General features: G+C 39.8%; 1 protein-coding gene across 1 annotated transcript in view; it reads right to left on the reverse strand.

Moving 5' to 3' along the window:
- ROBO1 (roundabout guidance receptor 1) overlaps positions 1 to 20583 on the reverse strand; it is a 323397-nt gene extending 302814 nt beyond the window's left edge. Inside the window, exon 1 of the mRNA XM_050713247.1 lies at positions 19904 to 20583. Within this exon, the coding sequence (XP_050569204.1) occupies positions 19904 to 19958 (55 nt within the window). The 5' untranslated portion in view covers positions 19959 to 20583. The remainder of the gene's footprint in view (positions 1 to 19903) is intronic.
- Between the last annotated feature and the right edge of the window lie 3202 nt (positions 20584 to 23785).

The following is a 23785-nucleotide window of genomic DNA, read 5'->3' on the forward strand; positions in this document are numbered from 1 at the left end:
ATTCTGTTTATACAAAAGGTAAGAGCAATACTGCTCCGTAAGTAGTATATTATGTAAAATTTAAATTCACTCAAAAGTCTGTGGACCAGCATTTTCCTTACAGAAAGAGGAGGAATAAGGGCAGTGAGGCTGTGTGCTCATAGAGCAGAATCAAGCAAAGTAGGAGATAGGAGAAGAGGGTGGGGAGGTAGGAGAAAGTGTTATTTCCTTGCAGAAATTGTAGCATTACTATAATGATGTTCCAACTAGTTTCTCAAACAACAGACGTAGAAGGAATCAAAAAATCTTAGAAATATAGATGGGAGATGGAATTAATCGACATATTTTTAAAATGGCATTTTGTATTTTAACATGGAAAAAATGTATTTTATAAACAACATTTAAAACTCAGAAGTTTCTTAGTTATAATAGCAAGCTGTTTAAATATACATTTGAAGAATTATAAATATATATAATTATATATAAACTTCCTTATTTCAATAACATTCTAGGGCACTTCATTTTTTGTTTAAGAATGAATATTGTATCAGAGAAAAGATTCCTCCATCCTTTCTTCCTCTAGCATGCCTAAACCTGTATTTGAAATTATGGAGACAAGCAGTAATAGAGGATTAAAGGCCTAAAATTGTTAAAGAAGGATGACTATACTGGAGGAGGAGGGGAATAATCACAACAGACTAACATTTGTACGTTATGCAAGGATGAATCCATTTCAAATTCAATAACCAGGAATCTTGAAGATAAAATATGGCAGTTTTAATCTGGACAAATTATTCCTTTCACCTATACCGGAGAAGGAAATCAGAGTAAAATTTTTTGGAAGGAAGAAATGGACACTTTTCGTCTTAAGAATATGAACTGTTTTCAAATTTGGGATTTAATGATTTTATATATATATATATAAATTAAAATATAATAATATACCATAAGTATATAATGAATCTGTGCTCCACAGCTAGAACAGAATTACAAAGTAGTAAGCAACATAAGTATGTGTTTTCTTTAAGAAACATTTCTTACAACCTAGTAAACTCTGCTACTTAAATGTATTATTGCTGTTTATATTTCAGTAGCACTAACTTCCTTTGAAAAAAGCCGTCAGAGAAAAGGACCACGTAAGTGAGGAAAGCTACCCAAGACAATAAGTCTTCAAGTATAAAAAAAAAAAAAAAGTAATACAACAGAGAGAAGGTTAAAACTTATGATTGACTTAAAAACAACAGGGCAACAAAGCCGGAGGGCACGTGCTGTGAGGAGAGGCTGAGGACACCGGCGTTGTCTGCTCAGGAGAAGAGGAGGCTGAGAGACGACCTCACTGCTCTCCACAGCTTCTCGAGGAGGGGAGGCAGAGAGGGAGGTGCCGGTCTCTGCTCCCTGGGAACGGATGACAGGACACAGGGGAACAGCACAAAGCTGGGCCTGGGAAGGTTCAGACTGGGCACTGGGAACACTTCATTTCCTGTGAGGGTGGCTGAACACTGGAGCAGGTTTCCTAGTGAGGTGGTTGGTGCCCTGTGCCTGGCAGTGTTCAAGAGGCATTTCGACACCAACCTTAGTGATGTGCTTTGTATTTTGGTTAGCCCTGAAGTGGTCAGGTGGTTGGATTTGATGATGTCTGAAGGTCCCTTCCAGCTGAAGTATTTATTCTATCCTAGTCAACCAGACAATAACTGTTTATTTATGTACCTGCTCAAAAATACTACACAAATTCAGTTATTTACCATGAACTTCACTGGAACTGAAAATTCTTATTATCCTAGATTAGTCATGTTACCTGCTCCCAAATCCTGTTCTCTTAATTCTGACACTTACTGAAACATGAACAAACCAAAACCATTGCCATATGGAGTCTCTGACTTGATTGTTCTAACAAGTACTTAATTATTTTTTCATGATTTTATTTATCAGCTTTACAGACTTAACTTTGAAGTCTATTCCCATGACAAATGATTTTCATTTCCTAGAAAGCAAGGAAGGAGAGAAAGAGCGTATCTCTGGAAACCGATAAAATCTCTGTTTAGGCTTACTCCTTGACACAGTTCAAAGTGAAAAAGATGAAAAAATCAAAATAGTTAAGATTTGATCACTGTGGTGAGAATATCTTCAACCAGTCAGAGTAAAAATGTCACTAAATATAATCTAGAGAATTATTCCTGTTGCTCCCAAAGTTGATTTTAAATAAATAATGCATTCTTTTATTGTTGAGAAAAATATGTGATATTCAAAACTTCAAAAAGCATACACTCTATTAAAAAGTTATGGTTAATACTAACACATCTCAACAGGTGTGACATCCAAAATAATAAAAGTACTAATATGAATTGATGCATAAAAAACAAGCAAAGATTTTTATTGTTGGTAACAATTCAGCCTATTTTAAACCTAACATCATGGTAGTATGCCTATCATGAACAAACAAATCCAACTCTTACTCCCAAATATTCATTGAAGTAACTGAACCTTATCATAGGAACTTGTAACATTTTAACAACCAAATGCCATCAGAGTACCATATAATATGCATTTAAGTGAAATCAATACTTCCAGTATTTCTCCATAATCATGGAATCACAGAATGGTTTGGGTTGGAAGGGATCTTAAAGACATACCTTGTTCCACCCCCCCCACCATGGGCAGGGACACCTCCCACCAGACCAGGTTGCTCAAAGCCCCATCCAGCCTGGCCTTGCACACCTTCAGGGATGGAGGACCCATGAGCAAATAATCCATGACAGGAGTTAACCACTGTGAGTATATATAAATAATTCTATCAACAGATTTTTGTATTTATTTTTTAACTTTCACTGTGGAGTCAGATTCAAATATATGCACACACTCAATAAACAAAAGTAGGGCTTCATTGCTAAAGGGTATGTAAAATATTTATCCCTAATGTGACAATCATTCAACTGTGATCTCCTAGTCTGGTTCCAACTGAGAAAAGCTTCAATTCACTTTTCGTATATTTCCCCACAATTTTTGCTCACGTATTTAACTTTAAAAAAGAGAAGTCCACATGCCTGCAAGCCAGGGTTATTAATTTCAGGAAGTGAGCCATATCCATGAAAACTGACAAACTTTATATGCAATCTTTTGTGTGTATGTCAGCACTCTTGTTCACTTTCTCACACTTTTCACAAGCGAATTCTGGAAATACTATTTCCTTTAGTTGAATTCAACCCCAGATACAAATAGATCCCCACTATTGTGACTCAGTCTGTGATGACACAGAAAACAGTTTAGGATGAAATAGTCCTGTCTGACACCTGCCCCAGAAATTGTTCTTAGCCCTCAAGACTGCCAAGTCATTTCACTGGGTAAGAATACTAGCAAACATTAACGCTGACTATATATATATATATATAAGCTAACTTCTTAAATAGAAATGGCTTTTGATCCCACTTTATCCCCTAGGACATTACTTCATATTTTAAAAAGTTAACTTGGTATGTAACTTAAGAGTAAAATAATAATTTCCTACACTACAATAAACATAAAGGCATAATTTTGCTTAACAGTTGCCAGGGAACTGTGCACGTTCCAAAACATACCAGATACATTATATAATACCTGAACCCCCAAAATACATATGTATTTTAGAGACATAACTTGACATGTTCAAAGAAAAGCTAACTCAAGTTGTAATTAAAAGAAAAGTAAATCCCTATAAGCAAGGCAGGGCAAGATGTCTGGATAGATGTTAAATACATAAGTGAAGTATTAAATAATAGGGGAACCAGACAAGCAACCAAGTCAAATCATGAAGTTATTTGCTGTATTTCTGTTATGCCCTACCTAATATCAGTGCTAAGGAGCTCCACATTAGGAAGGAATTGCTGGGGAAGTCCTGTATACAGGTTATTTTCTGAATAATTAGCACGCGTAGCTGAGAATCCACAGGTCTCTAGCCACCCATCTCCACCACCCTTACAGTCATGCCTGCCACGCTGAAGAGTGCATCTCAAACTACTGACATACAAGTGCCTGCTACTCCCTACAGACACGGAGGGCCTGGACCTAGAAGATGACTTTCTGATCAGTAAGCCCACAGCTCTGCCTGGGGCTTCAGACCACCTGCTGCTGCTCTACCAAGGTGCAAACAGGTGAGCATTCCCATTCTGTGAAGGCAATCCCAATGAAACAGGTTCCTGGCTTAAAGACAAGCGTGGTAAAGACCTGACCCATCTCTGCAACCCTTGAGAAAGTAAGAAGGGAAACCATGCTTAGGTTACTTTAAATATGAAACCACATGTGATCATCAGTTTTCTTATATATACGAAGCACATTATGGATCTGGTAAAAAAGAAATATTGAGGAAGCTTTTTGTATTTGGCCATGCCTTTCTTTACATCCCCTGAAATCATACGCTTGGAAGGTGAAACATCTGATGATTCCCACCTAGAAACATCAGCTACTCTTACTCCATCAAACTGAATGCAACCACATCTTCAGCCTAGGGACTATGAACCACCTGGAAAAAAATAAATAAAAAACAACCACACACACACAATGTGATGATACTTGATACGTTTGGAAGCTTCCAGGATACGTTCCAGGCTAAACATTTGAAGTTACTGTGGACTGGGGAAAGGACCACACTCTCTTGGTCTGAGACAAGGGGTGGCATTCTGCATACAGGAATTGTTTGGCTTACAGCACTTGCTCTTCCCTGATTATTTTTATGAATGGTTAAGAAATAAAGTATTGCCTTATTCCTGGACCTATTTGACCTCAAAAATAGAAGGTGCATATAAAATAGTAAGGATTTTACCTGGCTGCAACTAGTGTAAATGCAGATCAATTAGTATGCAGAGGACTTTATGCAAAAAGCTTCAATACATCTGTTTACTGGAGGAACCAAAACACTGGGCAGTAAAAAATAGCAACTCAAACTTGAAGTGAGCAAAACCACTTGGAACAACATTGCATCCAGGTAACCCAGTCATCCCATCAGTTGGAAGGGCCGAGTCTGAAAGAGTCTCTAGGTAGCACTGAATTGTTAAGGTAAAAAAAGAAGGGGTTGGTGGTAGCATACAAATCAGCTGGCTTTTTTTTTTTTTTCCTGATTTACTGCACAATCTGCCAATAGATACATAAATAATATGCAACAGAAATAAGTATTCTAAGAAGTGCGCAGGCCAATATTAAAGGATCTGACTTCTCCCTGAGGCTTACAGACAGCATTACTTGATTATGAAATGTTAATGGCTTAGTTACACTGCCATAGTTTGAGTTGCCAGATTTGTCTCACCTAGCTTGCAAAAAAGTGGCACAGTTTTCTGTTGACCTGTAAGGCTACTACTTTTTGACTAACAATGTTTTAAACCATCGCCACTCTTACAAACCTTTGTAACATATATTTGCATCTACAGGGACCTGCCTGATCAAAGCCTGCCTTTGATGAAGTAATTCTGAATGGACAGAACGTGCATCCTCATGTGCCTCACCAGAGGCATAAATAGTCTACATCCTGTTCTCAGTACTATTTAACAGTGTCAGGTAAACACCAACTGTAATGCAGCTAGGTGAGCTCTCTGGGGAGAAAAACAAGGTGTTTACTTCACTTTCACTAGACACATCAAAAACCCTCCAGCTTCCTCTGACTAGAAGCTGCTAATTATGCCAGTCATGCTGAATGACGCTGGTGGTTTTGTGATCTCAACCGTTGTTCAGCTGAGCTCACATCACCCGCTCCTTTTATTAGTAAAGAGATGATCTGGAAGGAGAAGCTGAAGTACCTATTATCCCTTTATTTTCAAAACAGCAACAGTTTACAAACTTTCCATTTGTGAATAAAACTCTACTTGCAATAAACACAATCAGGATGTAGGAATGTTGACATCTTCCTCAGAAGAGTTGAGGAGAAAACAAATGCAAAACACCAAACTGACTTGAACTTTTCTTGCGGGCAAGCGTTTGCCTTTGAATTTGCCAGTTGCTCATCTACTTGAGCAGATTCTCAAGTGAAGTAATTAACACTGGCTCATTGACTTCACCAGAAGTGCGCTCATTTACAGCAGTTAAAGCTGACCTATATTGAAGCAGCATTTCATGGTAAGCAAAACCTGTCTAAAGAGGGTTGCAGACAGTAACTGCAGCATGTTTCTTTGCATACTCGATTACACTGAACACCAAGCCTCCCTTTCTCTGAGGGCCTGCATTCTCCTTACTCTGCAGCGATAAAAAGGTGGCTGTAGATACAAGCAGAACCTCATAACTGCAGATCCAACTGGTCAGCGCCATACTAGTCATCCAAAGCTGTGAACAGACAAAGCATGTGAAAGCCTGAACAACTGCCCTTGGAACTTCTCAGAGGGAGTGCCCTCTGTGCTTGCCAAACTTTAGGTTACAGAACTCTGTTTTCAATTGTATTATTATGGATTTTGCCAGCCACCCTCCTTTTAACGGTCAGAGGCGTGTTCTGTCTGGAGCTCGTGGTTCCTTCTGACTGGCAATGGACCATAATGAAAGGAGGCCCGACACAAAACGAGGCACAGAGAAAGAAAGAAAATTCAAGTAATTCAGAAGGGAAAACTGTTAGGATACCTCCCCACCCTTGAATTTCTGTTCTACCGTGCATAAATATAAGTCTGAATACATAATCCAAACCACTAATGAAAGCAAAAAAACCTCTGGAACTAAATAATAATTCAATGTACTCAGAAGATATATAGCACTATTCAAGTGTTCAAGAAGGATAAGGACCCAAGCTCTGCAGCAAAAGAAAACAATACTTAATAGACCTAAATAGGAAAGACTGTTCTAAAAAACAAGTCTCATTTTGAACTGATTTAAAAATGAACAAATGCCTACCTGCAGATTTCATGGAGCAGGCTTTGGGAGAACTACAGGAATGTTATTGTACAGAATCTGACACTGCGGAATTACTCAGTATCAATAGGTATCCACAAGCAAGCATAAATAAAAGCTTGTACTTCTCATTGTTCTTACTCTCTCTGTTTACTTTTCCCCGTTAGCTGGTTAAATGAGGATATAGCTGCTATACTCAAATTTTGATACCAAATAAGTGCACTTTTTTTTAAAAAATTAGCTTAACCTTGTTAAAGCAATCCTTATACTTACTAGGGCATGACAGTGTTTACATAAGGCTAAGTGCAAAACCCTGACCTCTGTATTTCCATCATGACCTCAGAGAATAGAGCCCACTCACCCTACCCCAGTTCTTACAACTTTAATTATGTTCGACAAGGCTGCGTGCTTTAAAGGTATCATTCACCAAGACCAAAACCTGTTTATTTTTGTTCCCATTAATCACTTCCATTTTGTTTTATTCCATTTATATGCAGTGGCATTTGCAAACAGAACTGTTATCAAACTGGGTCCCTTCTTCAGACACAGCTGAACAATTTCTATCACTAGCATACATCCCAATAAGAGTGCACACCACGTAGCTTGTATCTGTTGTAAATGGAATAGATCATTGAAATTCAAAAAAGCTTCCAAATTGTTTGGCACTAAGAAATCTTTAATTGGATAGGGAGCATTGGGATGGACAGATCCTACCTGTCTCATTACTTCTAATTTTAACATAGTAAATCAGGTTGGTATTTATAGAGAAAGGCTATAATTTCTTTTAAAACTTCCATGTCATTCAAAAAACACCCATTCTCTTCCCACTTGGCTTATTCTCATATATTTAAGTTCAACATTAAGTCAGAGAATTGAGTGAAATTCAACTTACCAACACAACTGAAGAATTATCTAGAAGCAAAACTTAAACCCATTACGGCAGTTTTACTGGGTTTTTATCTCAATAGGTTCTTCAAATTATTTAATGGCATATGAGCAAGTCTAAAATACATTCATGCCTAAAAGTTAAGCTATAACAGATACCACTTAGTTTAAATCCATTATCATTTCACTTCACATTTAGAAGATGAACAGCCTAAATCAAAGTTGTATTAGATTGAGTTTATTTAATGGGACTTCTAAATTGAATTAAGAAGTATGTAGCTTGAGCTTTATGGCAAGCTGCAAAATCTTCACATTTCTTTTCTGTACCACATTAGCTACTTGCTCACTAGACGTAAATGAGTAGAAAACAAGAGTTTCTTTGTTTGCATACATTAACTTAAAGCCGTAAAACTCATTCAGCCAAACTTTCACCCTTAAACCTTAACCTGACTTGTAACAACATTTGTAGCCTCTAAAATTACACTGCATTCACCCAGACGGAGTTAATCACCCTTCACTTTTGATGCATAGAATAATGATCTACCACTTAAACTTGAGCCCTTAAAAGCCTGAAGAAAAATATGTGCGAATCTGTCTTAAATCTGTAGTGAAATAACAAAACTCTACCTAGCATTGCTGTGTTTAGAAGGAAAACAAAACAAGACACACAACTTGTAGCTCATGAAAGTTAAAGTAAGTGCATTTAAAGTCTCCACAGAGTTGAAATTCATGCTTCCCAGCACATGCTGTTGATCAGACACCTGGTACTTTTAACAAAAGGACTAGTCACATAGGAAAGTCTGGCTTAATTTTTTCTTAAAACTTTGGTTAAAAAATAAATGAAGTAGACATTTGTAAATAGCACGTTCTAAAAGTTGATGAGCATGTTATAGTTTTATATTGGCACCATTCTTTCTTTAGTGATCTCAGGTGATCTCTGCCTAACACTTCTTTCATAATATCTTATGGTTCCCTCCAACTATTATATAGTAGGAACCAGACTACATTCATTTTCAAACCTGAGCAAATAGCAAAAACACTTATTTTTTAAAAAGTCAGTACCTATATAAATAAAATATTACATTTATTACAATTCTCTCACAATCCTGGCTAAATGTCAGGGGAAAAAAGTACAGCAAAATTCAAAGCCAGAAATGTTTTGAAAAAGCCATTAATCAACCAAACAAAAACAAATAAACAAAGCAGATACAAAAAGTTGGGTCCTTTAGCGAACAGGCGAATGAAATCCACAGGAAATACACCAAAACCACACGCAATAAAACTAACATTGCAGTGACTGATAAAAATGCATCAAAAATTGCAGTCTGATATCCTTGAAATTTTCCGCATTTTAAGTTTACAAGTGATGCAATTAAACATCCTGCCCTAAACATCTTCTCTGTAATATCATTCAGTGGCATAGTGACATACACTTGGAGGTAAAACTTAAAATCAGCAGTGAAACCTCCTTTGACTTGAAGGGGCTGAGAATTCATCCAGGTTTTGTTTTTCTTCCTTGAACCACGAAAGGAATGAGTTGCTGCTTCTCTTTCTTTATGCTAGTACAGAACAGGGAGCTATTTTTATTTTCTCTTTATTACTGCTTTTTTAAAAAAGGAATACTTATTTTAAAACAGGTTTTAACAAGTACATTACAGTCTGCACACATAATATGTTGGGTGGAGTAAAAGCCCTCAAACACAGAGCCAATAATGGACTTGTCGCCAACACCCTGTTATTTCGTGACTGCTAGAACAAAAACAAATGCCACGTTCAGCTCATTGCAAAGAAAAGGATTCATTAAATTGACGTCGCTTTTTACTTGACCTGCATAAGGTGAGTAAAATAAAATTTAGGTTTACAAGATTCAAAATGATCAGCCGCAAGCCTACAGGAATTATGATGAAATAACCAAGCAAAATGACTCAGTTTAATTCTAATTACTGGTGGACTGTTGTTCACCATGAATTTTTAGTGTGAGGTTGTTGTTTTCCTTCCTGCAATAAGGTAAGAGGTAAATAAAATGTAAATGTCTTTCTGTAAATTTATGTAAAATAAAATGCAAATTGCTGCCAGAGAGAAGTATCAATCCTGAAGACACAATGATCTGTGCCAATCTTTTTGGAATAATAACATTTTAATTCATTCACTATTTAGTAGTGATTTCCCCCCAAAATCAATAGTTATCGGTCAAAATTAAATGTCTACAACACTAATAATCTTTATAGTCAGGAAAAAGGAACAAAAACACACGCACCAACAAAACAGTATGTATAAAAAGCATTCATTCTTCCTGGTCACTAAGGCACTGGGTCAACCTAAATCTGCCAGACTTTCTAGGCTGGCTGTCCCAGCAAAGGCAGGGAAATTACCCCATCTGCTACAGAATATTGGGTGGGGGTGAGCAGCAGGGAATTACATGTTTTCATTCCACATTAGGCTAAATAGGCATGAAGCAATACTTTAGCTTTAAAAAATTCTTGCTTGCTTGCTTTCTGCTGAGGAAAAAAAAATCAATCAAAATTTGAAAGACAACCAAGTCAGACATTGAGCAAGTGGGAAAACCGGCAATACAGAAGTCAAGAAATGTTGCGAGCAGAGAGTTTTTTTCAGCAATGCAATTTAGGGAATCTCAGCCCCTAGAGATTAAAGCTAAATGCTGTTATAGTATTGGCCATGATAAGCCCCAGAGGAATGACATCTTATTGCAGATGGGCCTACCTCACTTATTTTCTACCCCTATGAATTTCCTGCACAAAGCCACACATTTTAAACAGCAGTATCATAAATGATGCCACTGTTTTCTTTTTACAGTTCTAAAAAAATTAATCAACAGGTTTCACTGGTTTCTCTACCACCTCCACTAAGAACCCGGAAAAAAACAGAAATATATTCACGTTGGTACTATAAGCCTCCAGTGGAATGACAGCCTTTGGATATTTCAACCATTGTTCCTGATAGGAAACCAAGCTACGTTACCATTCAGCTCAGTAACTGCCAGAATCATGCTCAAGAAAACTTAAAATAAGTACTCTTTATGTCTCTATTCTTGTTTCACTTCATATTTTTCAGTATTTTGCACTACCTACAGGTAATATATTTATTAACACTCACAAATAAGAGAGCAGAAGTATTTTTTTCCTAAGTTCTCTAAAAAGCACTCACCAGTAGCAAAATTCCTTCCCATATACTTCTTCCCATTTGAAGGTTCTGATCACTGCATTCACAGTTTAAAAGTCACAGAATAATCTTCAGATCAATTGCTCAGAAGTTCAGAAACTAGGACGCTAACTTAACAGCAGCACTTAACAAATTCTCCTTGTCTCAATAGGGAAGACTTTCCACCACCTTTTGCATTCAAGAGGAAATAGTGGCAATGGATCCCTCTTTCTGCTTTGCATCTGATTTTAAATTATTCCTTTTAATTTGTAAAGGTTGTTTAACTAAGCAATGAGTTTCATTAATCATTATTGAATGATTTAACTCAGCCATTCAGTTCCAGGTGCCCATCAGTGCTAGCGATACACTAATTCCTTCCAAGTTTTAACAGCTTTTGAAGATAAAACCATAATTTTCCATGTTAGTGGAGACAGAACTTCATTCCTTGTGCAGGGCCTCCTTGCCACTCACTTTTCTGCCCGAGCACCAGACTGATAGGATCCCCTTTAGTTACACCTCTTTGCTACATACCTCCTGCGTTCTGCTGCTACAATACTGTAGGCACAAACCCTACTCTCTATAGTGGCAACTCCTATTTTGGGCAGCAAAAAGGAAAATAATTAGTCTTACTATCCTAGCCTAGCTTTCTTTTCTCCTTTTTCTGCTCACAGATACTTTAAAAAAAAAAAAAAAAAAACTTTATCACCTCCTACCATGCAACACTTTCCTTGTGAAGTATTTGCCAACTGCTGTAGCTACACCATCAGCTCTCTTCCAAGAGAGAAAGTTGCACTAAATGATCTGTTCAGTAGTGTAGGAGGTGAGGGGGGAGCATCCAGAATTTGCAATTTCCATTTCCGAACCTGCCTAGAATCCAACAGATTTTTATTTTTTTAAATCCCACATCTCCATTTTACGACCCTGTATTATGCATTCACAGGCACAACTTAATTTGGATTTGGGGCCTTCAATCCTTATTTTGGGTTTAGGTGGTTGGGCTTATTTGGTCAATGGGAGCATGAAAAATACTGCTTTTGACCAAGGATTGTAAAACGCACTACAAAAGTGACAAGCCAAAAAGGTAATGACAGAACACATACTCAAGCACGTCTTTGACTGGCCTCTCACTCTACACAGAGCTATAGATGCCCATGCAAATGCATCCAGGGTATACAGCTTTCTCAGTTAATTGCCTCTTAAGGAAATATTCACCACAATCTCATTTTCAGATGGGCCAAGTACATACAATGATCGATAAACGTTCACAGCTAAAGATAATGTCAAACACTTTACACAATTTAATTTGAACACTAGAATCAAGAGTTTCAAGAGGTACTACTGATTTTAAGTGGCTCCAAGTTTAGGCTGCAGGTTTCCAACTTCAACAACTCAGTGTTCTGGATCACAAAAATAAAAGAGTTGTAGTGTTTCCTGAAAGTTCAGTTCCTCTTTAAAGAACATCTATTTGGTCACTATCAAAAACACACTTCTCTCCCTCTCTACCTACTTCCAAAAGAACAGAAACTTCAAATCGTACACATTTTTAGGGCCTGTATCCTTGATATCCTAATTTCTAAGGTGAGAAGCTATTTATGTCTATTTTGCTACTGTAGAAGCAAATTAAAAAAAAGGGGGGGAACCTTCTGCATATGAATTTTAAAGAGTGTACTGTTCTATATATCTCATCTTCAATGTAAAGACAGTTCAGTAATTAGATAAGAGGCAATATAACTAACACAGAATGCAAAATAAATATCTTGCCTGAGGATATGCAAATTTCAGACTGCACAAAAATGCTAGCCAAGCAAGTTTTAATGCAATACTAGTGTGCTCTCTCATGAAGCAGTTCAACAATACTAAATAAATTACAGTTCTGATTTATATAGAAGTCCATTATAGGAGTTGAAGACAGACTACAAAACTGTGTTACTTCAAAAAAGCATAGACTATTCAGTTCTCTCACACTGCTGTTAAGGATGACTGTTCGTATTTCATTGGAAACCTACCCGTGGTATGTCCTGTACTCCATGTCTGCAAAGATATGTTGTTCCAGAACTCAGCTTATTCAACAGCTAACTCACCAGGCAAGATGTAAAAAACAATATATTATTTTGAAGATTTTAAATACAGATCTCAGCACAGATTTGTCACTTTTACAAATCTTAAATCTACAGTAATGGGTTTTCCCATTATTTTAATCATTCACTATATTAGCATTAAACTTCAGGTAATGCAACACCATACTGAGCAAATACCTGCTAACAGAATAGGGCACATTGAATAATTTTGCATATCTATGCATTTCTTCAAATAACATATATGTATTTCAGGACTGTAGCAGTCCAGGAAACAAGCACTTCTTCAGATCAAAAAGTTATTTAAAACAATTCAATATTGCACATTTCTTTTCATCTACTCTGAATTTATACTAAGTTATAGTTAAATATGAATGGTCTATTTAATTTAGTATTTATTTCCATGTAAATTAATATTTAACATAGCACAGGGAGTCCCTTGCCCCTCTGAAGGTGTGAAGTCTGGCAGCAGAAATCACAAGGTGAATGCACAGTTTGGAATTTACCTCAGCAGTCAGTCAGCTAAACCATATCGGGACTCCCCCCTTATTTAGATATAGAATCCAATTGTTTATTATGGAACTTCTTTGAAAGCCAAGTGAGAAAAATCTCCACCGGCATAGTTACTACTTTGAAAAGTATGCACGCTAATACAAATATTCTATAAAGAACATCAGAATTCTGACTGTGAAAATGAATACTTAAGACATCTTTATTAAAAACTGATGTTTTGACACACTACAGAGTCTATATAAAAAAACACTATGATCAAAACCAAATGTGTTAAAAATGAGGTTGAATAAGATAGATGTTCAATACATTGACTTTCATAACAGCTTTAGCATTTTTCTCTGTGTCAGAAGGTGAAGCGTACGCCCAAGATATATCCTCAGGTTCTACACTCCTGCAGCAACTGGCTGACACGGCTTCACCACAAGCCAGATAGGAAAGTACAGGAGTTCTGTGTAGCTCTGTGGATAGCGGTGGCAATAGCAACTGTGAGTAAGTTTGAGGGCCTTAAATGCATAAAGCTGTAAAGCTGCTTTTTAAACAAGCATATCCTTTGCTTAGATCTACAAGTTCATTCTCTACTGACTAGCCGTAGATTCTCCTTTCTAAGTTTCCAAGTTTCTGTTCCTCCCAGAGAAAAACATATTTCTCTTTTCAGGTAAGAAAAGCTGAAAGATACACCACTCGGTTAACCATTCTGTCCTCTCTCTTTAAAAACCTCTTTAAAGGAGGAATGACTTCTCTGTCCATGGGTGTTAAGACACAGAACATCCCATATCTTTCCCTTACCTGCAACTGCTCTAAATTAAAAAACACTGACCCCACCACCACTTGCAAATACAATTTTTTTTCAATTTACCTATTTTGTCTTAATCGGCAGCCATGCAAAGATGCATACGTACATTAGTCTTGTGCATTTTCATGGTTCTGAAGCTCAGGAAAGTCTCTGAGCAAGAGAAGCAAGAAAAACCTCTACAAATCTTAACAAAGAACACTAAAATAGTCCACAGTACTGTTTATAGTCCTCAGTAGTGTTTACCTTCATTAGTTGCTCACATACTCCTCCACCCACCCAGTGAGGTTGGCTTTCTCATTCTATTTTCAGACGACGTGGAAACAAATAGAATATGCTTTCTCTACCCTCTATCCATCATTCTGTCAATGTGTAGGACATTTCTCCTCCTACTAATACTTGAAGTGGATACTTCAGGTTCCTAAGTGAGAGTAAATAGCTACCTACCCCTTCCTCCGACTAATTTTATGTTGCTCTTTTTACATCATTTAAATCATATGCATTCCTGGTCTAAGAGGCATATCCTCTCACCTCTTAAAACTCTCTGGAAGCAACTGTTACAACTTTGGTGGATAAATACATGATTTTTCTGATGATTCACAAAGCACCGTGTCAACTAACAAAAATTCTGGCATTCAGAGTTAAATTCAACACCTCGTTATTTCAAGGAAGCTTATCCTTTTCCTGGATAAGGTGACTTACTGTACTTGTCCCAAGTCTTTCACTATCCCGATTATTAACTTAGAAAAAGAAAACAGAATACAACAACAGAGTAACAGAAGCCTGTACATGTGACTGAAAACTATAATTCCGTATCAGCCTCCCAGTTTCTCCTCAAGTCTACCCATCCTTATTTTCCAGGTCTCAATTTTGATAGCTCAACGTAGCTGGTTGCCATCTATGGCCCAAGCCTGAAGACTGAAGTATTTGTTCTCATAAGGTATTTTCTTTCTTCAATGCCCTGCTACCCATACCAATTAAATGCTCATTTAATGCTGATGCAATAGTCAGCCAAGAGGCATTCACCTATGCGTGAAACATGCTGTTATATTCAAACACCTGGATTGCCTACGTAGGTCCTGGTACTAAAGAGGGTGTGAAGGAAAGGCGTAAACTAAAGCACCTCTTTTCCTTTCAAGATACTAAGAGCATCTCTTTGCGACTCTGTGCTCACCTCTTGCTCAAGCTTCTGGTTTCTAACAGGGAAAACACTCTTATTTCTCTTGTTTACACAATTTATTGTACTCATAATACACCTCACTCACTACTTTAGTTATTTCACTGTTTACTCTACGATTTTATGAAGAGGCACTCGGCCCAGAAGTTAAGGAAGGTTATCACCACCAAACGAGGTTATAGAGCAGAATATACAAATAAAACTTGTTATGGCCTCCACATATGGTATTCTTGAGTTTGCTTGAAAAGTGCAAGGTTCCTACTAACTTTCTGACTGCAAAATAACCTCAAAATATTAACTATTAACAGAGAAAAGCCTCACTCCCAGCCATTCAATTAAAAAAAATAAATAACAAAAACAAGTTCTCAATACACTGACAAGGCCTATCTTCAGTATTAAAGAGATATACTTTGAAAAAGAATTAAAATAGCTACCATGATACTGAGCCAGATGACCATTACTCACATAATGCATTTAATAAATAAGGTGTAGAAGCTGCACAAGTAACTGGAGTTGCTAGCTGCCCCAGCCTACTTTAAAATTAATTGGACAAAAATCATCCCCTAATGAGACACAATTATGCTTGTTTAGGATTGTGAAATAAAACTCTTTCAGTTATTTGGGAAAGTTAAGGGCCAAACCAAAACCAGTGTTATGTGTGAGAGGGAGAACAGGAGAATAGGTTCTTCTTAAGTACAGCAGTATATTTCTCAGTTGCAGGTGTCTAAAAAGATCATTTTTTCTCTGTACCTCTTATGAAAAGAAGATTGTTTTTGATCCCCCACAGAACCTCTTTGGCAATCACTTCCTAAGCGTTTTATATTAAAACATCATTTGGTATGGATACCACATGTCAACATTTGGCCTTAAACAATACTGTTACCTAGGTGTTGTTAGTTTCTGGTAATATTTGTAATCATCCGTCTATCTTTGTAGACCAAATCCGAACTTTTAGCCTACAGACTTTGGACAGTAGGTTCAGGAGTACCCTTCACATGAACTCATGTTTTCTCACAAAATCCCGTGGGCTGTATGCATCAATCCTCTGAAGTTCAAAGCCCTGAACATTACAGATGATCCCTTTGCAAAGGTACTTCTAATGGAAGTGCTATGTTACTTCAGGACGACGGCAAGGGACTACATGGCACAGAAACAAGGCAACGTTTGACAATCGATACTGACTGCAGTGAGTCAAAAAGTCAGTTTGTATGTCTGTTTTAAATAGGTGTCCATATTAATTCCTAAGCTGTATAAAAAGAGTGACTCTTTCTAGTTGAAAGAATTTGCATACTAATGCGAATTTTAAGAAAGGGCTTGTTCAGTATCAACAGATACTATCAGTAGTCACAGGGATAAGCGGTAATCAGTTGAACACTTGAATATTTGCAGGATATTTTATCACAAGTAAGGAATTACCAGTTGAACAGCATGTGGCACTTTCTTTTATAGTCTGAAATCCTTAAACACAATGAAAGTTTGGCCAGCTTCAAGTGTAAGGAGCTATCCTTCTTAAACATTTTTACAGTAAAATTACTTAGAACAACGCATGGTACATTAGGGGTGGATGAAAGAACATGGGTTTGTTTAATGCTTTCATGGATTACTTAATTACAGATGATGCACTTAGACATTCATAATCCTTTGAATTACTGTGTAATATTTTAAAGTCTTTAATTTATTTATTTTATTATTATCAGACTGAGATTATGGAAAAAGAACAGAAACATTTCCTGAAATTCTCTAATACACTTCACGAAACCTACAAATTGCTCTCCTATTGCACAAGGGAAACTTCCCTCTTTAAGCACAAACTTATGAAACAAAAGTGTCAAAGAAATTGCTGATTTATTTAATCCAATAGACAGGTTAGCCAACTGGAAAGGACTTTAGGGACACTTCAGACACCCCTTAACTATTAACAGTTGGAAGATGACTCTCCCATAAAGGAATATAAGAGACAATTTTGCCCTCCACTGGCTAGAACTATCAATGGAAACCATGCCTGCCTAGGTTCCATCAGAGCATTTCACACAGCATAAAAATCCCTCTATCAGATTTACCAATCCCATTTGAAGTATAATAATTGGTATGGGATATCACAGAGAGAAAGGGCCGGAAAACATGTTGAGCAGGTGGGAATCAGCTATGCAATGAAACACCTTGTACAAATATAAAGATTCCTGTGAAAGGAAGGATTGGCCAACTAGTGACACATTTAGTCTTGCAAATTGCTGGAACAGTGAACACACATGCATGGAAAAAACAGAACTTTGACACTCCTATTCCCAGCAAAAGTGTTCTGCATTACTCCCCAGATTACTGAAAGCTTTTATTCCCCAAACATAGTAATCTGATGCTGATTTTTTTGAGCATAGGTTTTATTGCCTTTTTTTGGGGGGGGGGGGGGGGGGGGGGGGGGAGGGGCGGACACGGATGGACTATGGATATACAAAGGTATAAAGGAAAGACTCAAAATGGAGGAAAAAGGGCAGAAATGCATATAAATATTCAAGAAAACAAGTCTACCTGAGAAGAAGTACCCCTTAAAGCAATTTTTATTCTCTTTATGCAAAGAAGTGTTGAAATTACACTGACACTGAAAGGATAAGGGAGGGAAGCAGCTATATGCCGATGTTCAAAATGTTTCAAAATTTAAATTTATTCAGTATTTATTAACCACAGGCTTAGATGAAAGAAGGTACTTCACAGAGGCAACACCAGGGTAAAAATTAAGGGGTTTAAATACTAAGTGGTTTACCAATTACTGTTTTAACAAACACTAACCTACATATCTTGTTATTATTACAAAGATTTCCCTCCTCCCCATCCCCCAATTATTTCCTACCTCTCAGTAAAAGTTTCCACCATCCCATTTAGAGTGTGACCACACAAACCATTGATTCAGATTAGGTGTGAGGGAAGTGAAAACCTTTAGGGAAAGGGAGGAAAGGATCAATCAACTTGCAAGCAGATCAGCTGTCAGCAGAACTGAAAGGATTTCAGTGAGGAAACTGCTGTAGGTGACTCCTGTCCTTCCTTCAGCATTAAAGCCATCTGCCCTCAAACTTCATCGTGCCTTAGGTTTCTGGCATCTCCATTGTTCCAGACACAAGATCGACTGTTTGACCACATTACAACTGAGGGAAAAAGAAACCCTTCTGGTGCAGGAGCTACAAGAAAGTTATTCTCTGGCATATGTCTCTATCTATGTTACTGGCTTTACTTACCATGCAAAATTAAAAACCTCCATAAGCATTCATGTCTTTCTTTTCTTTATTTGTCCCCAACAACTCATCTGGAATCAACATTCTTAGGGAAAATGTCCCTATCCCAAGTGGGTGAAAAACAAACACCCTTACATTCCTCTCTACTTTATTCACCATTTATGTGAGAAATACATGAGAGAATAAAAAACAATTCTGAAAAACTGCTGCTTGACTTGGAATAAAGGATATCCCAGTCCAGAAAGGAGTTAGACAGTGCATGAAGTCAACTTTTCTACAGTGTGGAAGACTTATAGAGAGCAAACTGGTGGAAGGCCCCCCAGTCCAGCTGTTTCTTCAGCTAGATAAGGAAGGCATGACAGAGGCAAGCAAGCAAAAGGTAGCATGACTGACACAGTTCACAGTGAACAAGGTTCGAGTTGCTCTCCTGAGAGAGAAATGAAATGCTTTCCACATTCAAAGCCACAGGAGTAAATCTAATACCTAACAGCAAAAATGTAATGGTTAAATTATGATATAATCTAGAAACAGACATAAGTTATTGCACTCGGTGACATAATTAAGACTTAAAGCTTCAGGCAGTACACTTAAGTCTTTCAAAAACTTCATTCATTCATTTACTGACCAGGTGCTTCGTACTACCACCACTTTAATTACTCGGTGGGGTCCTCAGCGAACTTATAAAAAATCAATTAGGGTGGAAGCCGCTTGCCCACACCAGCCGCGGCTACTCGGCGAGGTTTGACTGCGTTTACTCACTGCTCCCTTTAACGCGTGACAAAAGAAGCTGCTGGGAGTGGGGGGGCGTCCCGAGGGCCGACAGCCTGGCCTCCCAAATTTCAGGGAGCTCATACCGAGCCAGAAGCCCGGCCGGGCACCGGGCACCACCGCAGCGTTGCGCTCCACTCCGGCGAGGGGGGTCGCGCATCCATTTTGAGGTCCGACGGGGTGGGTGCTCGGGTGGGGAACCCGGACAAAACCCGCTGCCGACAATGCCCCGTTAGCCTATCTTCAATCCACAGGCGCGATAAGGTGCCCCAGCACGCACAGCGGTGACTATAATGACCGCTAATCCCCCCGATCTCCTCGGCCCCATCTCCTCTCGGTCCGCTCATCCCGCTGACACCTCGCTCCGTGGCCGCCCCCTACACACCAAACAGCCCCCGGCACGCACCCCAAAACCCCCCCAAGCCCTCCACCAGCTCCTGGGGCCGGCCTTAAGTTTGGGCTGGGAGGCGAGGGGCCGGGAGGGGCCGCCTCCCGCAGTTACCTGAGGCGAGGCAGAGTAATCCGAAGAGGTAAAAGTGCGCAAACTCCGCGATCATTGTCCTCAGGTGGCGCCCGCAGACAGTCTCATGCCAAAAGAGCGGGGGCAGGAGCAGTGGGGAGCCCCCAGTTGTAATCCCACGGCAGCTCAGCGCTGGTCGGGCTCCGTCACCCCCCAGCGCCGGCTCGGGGGGCGCTGCCAGAGGCGGGGAGCTGCGATAGCACCCTGGCCCCGCTCTCCCCTCTCTCGGCCCGGGCGTTCCTCGGCGGCGCCTTGACACTTCCTGGGACCATCCACGGCGACGGCGGAAGACAAAAGAGCCAGGCTTCACCGCTCGCGAGTTGTTCGCTCCTCCGGTCGGAGCCTTCTCGGTTATTGGGGGTGTGGGGTGCCGGGCAGAGGGGCGCTCCCCGCCACGGGGGGTCACTGGGCGTCCGAAGCGGGCGAGGGGCGGTCGGAGCGCGGCGGCGAGGCGGCGGCAGCCCCCGCTGCCATCACGGGAGAAGGCGGCAGGCGCGGCGCGGGGCCTCGGTCACGCAGGGGAGCCCCGGCGGCAGCTCCTCGCCCTGCCCAGCATCGCCGCTACCACCCCCTGCGCCACGGAGCCCCCTCCCCGCCGCCGGAGGAGGAGGAGGGCCCAGGAGAGGGGCGAAGGGAGAAAGGAGGAAGGAAGGAAGAAGCAGCGGGAGCAAAACTTCCCCGGGCCAACGCCCCCACCCTCTTTCCCTCGGTGCGGCGGGAGGAGGAGGAGGAGCAGCTCCTCGCCTGCCCCCTGGGCCGGGGCAGGGGTGCACGGCTCAGGCGGGGCCGAGCCCTAACTTTCTGCTGTCACGCTGGGCCGCCGCCGGCTCCCCCTTCCCTTCCTCTTCTCCTGCTGGCTGCTGCCTCGGGACACCGTAATGGGGCCGCACCTACACAGCCCCGGCACGGCTCGGCAGACCCCGCCCTGGCCCCAGCCCCAGTCCCTCCCCACCGAAGGTAAGAGGCGGGGCAGCCACGGCCCCTTCCGAGGCGCCGGACGGTGTGGGGGCGCCCCAGCCCTGCCCCTGTCCATATCCCTATTCCCAGCCCTGTCCCGTGGTCGGAGCCGGGGGTGTTGCGGGCAGCATCCCCTGGGGAACTGCCGGTCCCCACCCCGCAGCGCACCTGCGGAGCCCCTCGGGCCTCCAGAAGCCCGCCATGAAACGGGCGACTGGCTCCTCGAGGCCTCCTTTGTGGTCATAGGGCGCCGGGGAAATTACTGGTTACTGGGAAATCCTGAGGGGCTCAGCGCCCTCTTCCCACCCCACGCGGTGACCCCATGGCAGAGAATGCCTTAGCCTGCTTCCTCGTCACGGTTTCTCTGCTTGTTTCCCTTTCCTGTCCTCTGCCATAATTACCAATTGCACTGGAAGACGGCGTAATAAATAAAGGGCTTTGTGGGCAGGGAGAGCATAGTCTAGTTCTCCCACTGGAGCAATGCAAGTGCAGTTTGTCAGATCATCCCAGGTGACGAAGACCAAGCCTCCCAATAAGCTTTGTCAGGTCCCTGCTTCTGCAGTGGGGTGCATGGCCAAGCACCATGAGGGCACCTCTGTGTAGCCCCACTTGCCTTAACTCACGGCACGAGAGGTGGTGGTGGGGCATGAAGACTTCACACCACAGCTGGAAAGGCTGGGTGGGCCTGAAAGAAAGGCTGCCCTCAGACAAGTACAGCACGTAGCGGTACTGCCACCTCGCAACATGGTGCTCCGTCTGTTCCTAGGCCTTGTCATTAGGTTGTAAGAATTGAATGAGATGTAAAAAAGAAACTTAATTTCCAAGAAATTCCATGTTGAATATGTTAACCCCATTGCAAATGAGCCTTTTCTTGCAGTGGGATAATAAAGCTCCAGAGAAAGAAGCTTACTTTATTTCCTGTTACAGGACTTATACTCACCCTCCATTGCTATCAGCCAAACAGGTTCTGATGTGCACAGCCTCCATCACACTCATGCTGGCATACCACTATGTTTGCCCCATTTTCCCTCCCTCGTTGTGGCACAGGACAAACTTTGACTAAAATTCCAACAAAGAAAGCTCCTGTGGGTTGCACTGAATCTATTTTAGTCTACTTTTGTGCAGGATCTGTAAAGACGATTTTCAATAATGTACAGCAAAACTGTTTTACATTGGAAAAAGAAGTGCCTGGTCTGCAAGTGTACCTATCAGTAGCAGCCAAACTTGCAAGATTGTCCACTAACACCGGTTTGAATAGATCAAGCATTAAAACAATCAAAACTTGGAAAAACAATCTGGTGCTTTAACAACAGACATTAATTTTCAGAGAGAAAAATACATCAGAGTCCTACTTCAAACACATTTAGAAAACAATCATAATTATGGAATCAATAACAGGCATTTCCACAGTGAATACATCCACATATGACCAGACTTCTTAAAACCATACCTAGCCAACAATACATCTTGCTGTTCAAATGCTGATCTGATGCTATCATTTTGCACTTTCTGAAAGAAAACTGAAATAGCACCCCCAGAGTTAAAACACACAGCAAAACCAGCAAAGAGGTCCTAGATCATCCCTGACCCCTACACAGAAGTTTGAGATTTCAGTAAATTAGGTTTTTGTTTTATTTTTTAATAAAATAAACGTGAGTCACATGCAGGGCTGAAAAGAGCCTCGAGAGTTCATTTAATTCACCTCCCTATTCAGAGACAGTCAAATAGATGTAGACTCCCACATAGTGTATTTTAATCCCATTTCTAAAATGTCTGATAACTGGAATTTCATATCCTCTTTAAGTAATCTGTTCCAGTTACTGTACAGACAGATTTTTTTAATGCCTAGACTATATAGGCTCCAGGAGGAAAAGAAAACTCACCACCAGTACAGATAAAATTTTGAAGGCTTGTTTTTTATTCCTTCTGTAGTGATACTACTATCAATACTTGATGGACTCACTTATGTTGTGCTGGATTACATATTTTAATCTACTGCTTCTGTTAAAAAGCAGAACTGCAAATTTACAAGCAGATCACTCTACAGGGTGTAAGTGGGTTTACATATTCTGTGAATGTACATGCATACATATATTTTATATATATATATATTTATTTACTAGTAAAATGTCATTTTTAGGTATCCAGTTTTTATATGAAGCTATCATTGTCAACACTCTGTGTAATCTTTAATGGTAAAATAAATAAATAAATAAATGCATTTCTATGATGTGTGTGTTATCTATGAACATAAATTAATCCATTTACTTTGTAACTGGCAGTAAGTATATGTACTGTGGGGAGATGGTAAATAAAACATTTACCATTTTCCAGAGTGATTTGTCTACTCAAAAAAAAATGGTTTCCTGTACACTAGTAAAATAATAAGCTACTAGATTCATGCACTCTTTTGCTTAGGTCATTCAAGAAAAAAAGGGGAAAATAAAATTTCATGCTATGTTGAAACCTTAGATATGATAGATGTTATTTTTATTATTTCACATTTCCAATACAGAGAGATTCTAAATACAGGAATGGATTAAAAGTCTGAAGTTTGAACGACCTTATGAGGTGAGCATAAGTAAAACAGTTTAAATGTTTTGTGCCTCTGTTACTCTATCTTTAACAGAGACATAAGACTGTTTCTATCGCTGTAAAGAAATCTTTATCCTGTGAGAAATGTGAATCAATTCCACATCAGGCACCTACAGTGAAAGTACACTAGCACTTCAAAGACTTGTTCTACTTGTACTGTCTCAAATACTTCATAACATAATGGTTAGCTGTCAGTGTTTTCTTACTTCAGAAAAATTACTAGGAGTAGATATATACTGGTCTAATTATCTTTTTTAATTCATTTAGATTGTAATAATACATAACAGCTGCACAGCTGAGTGAATCTCTTCA

Source organism: Cygnus atratus, chromosome 1 (genome assembly GCF_013377495.2).
Source record: "Cygnus atratus isolate AKBS03 ecotype Queensland, Australia chromosome 1, CAtr_DNAZoo_HiC_assembly, whole genome shotgun sequence".
In the NCBI taxonomy this organism is placed as follows: domain Eukaryota; kingdom Metazoa; phylum Chordata; class Aves; order Anseriformes; family Anatidae; genus Cygnus; species Cygnus atratus.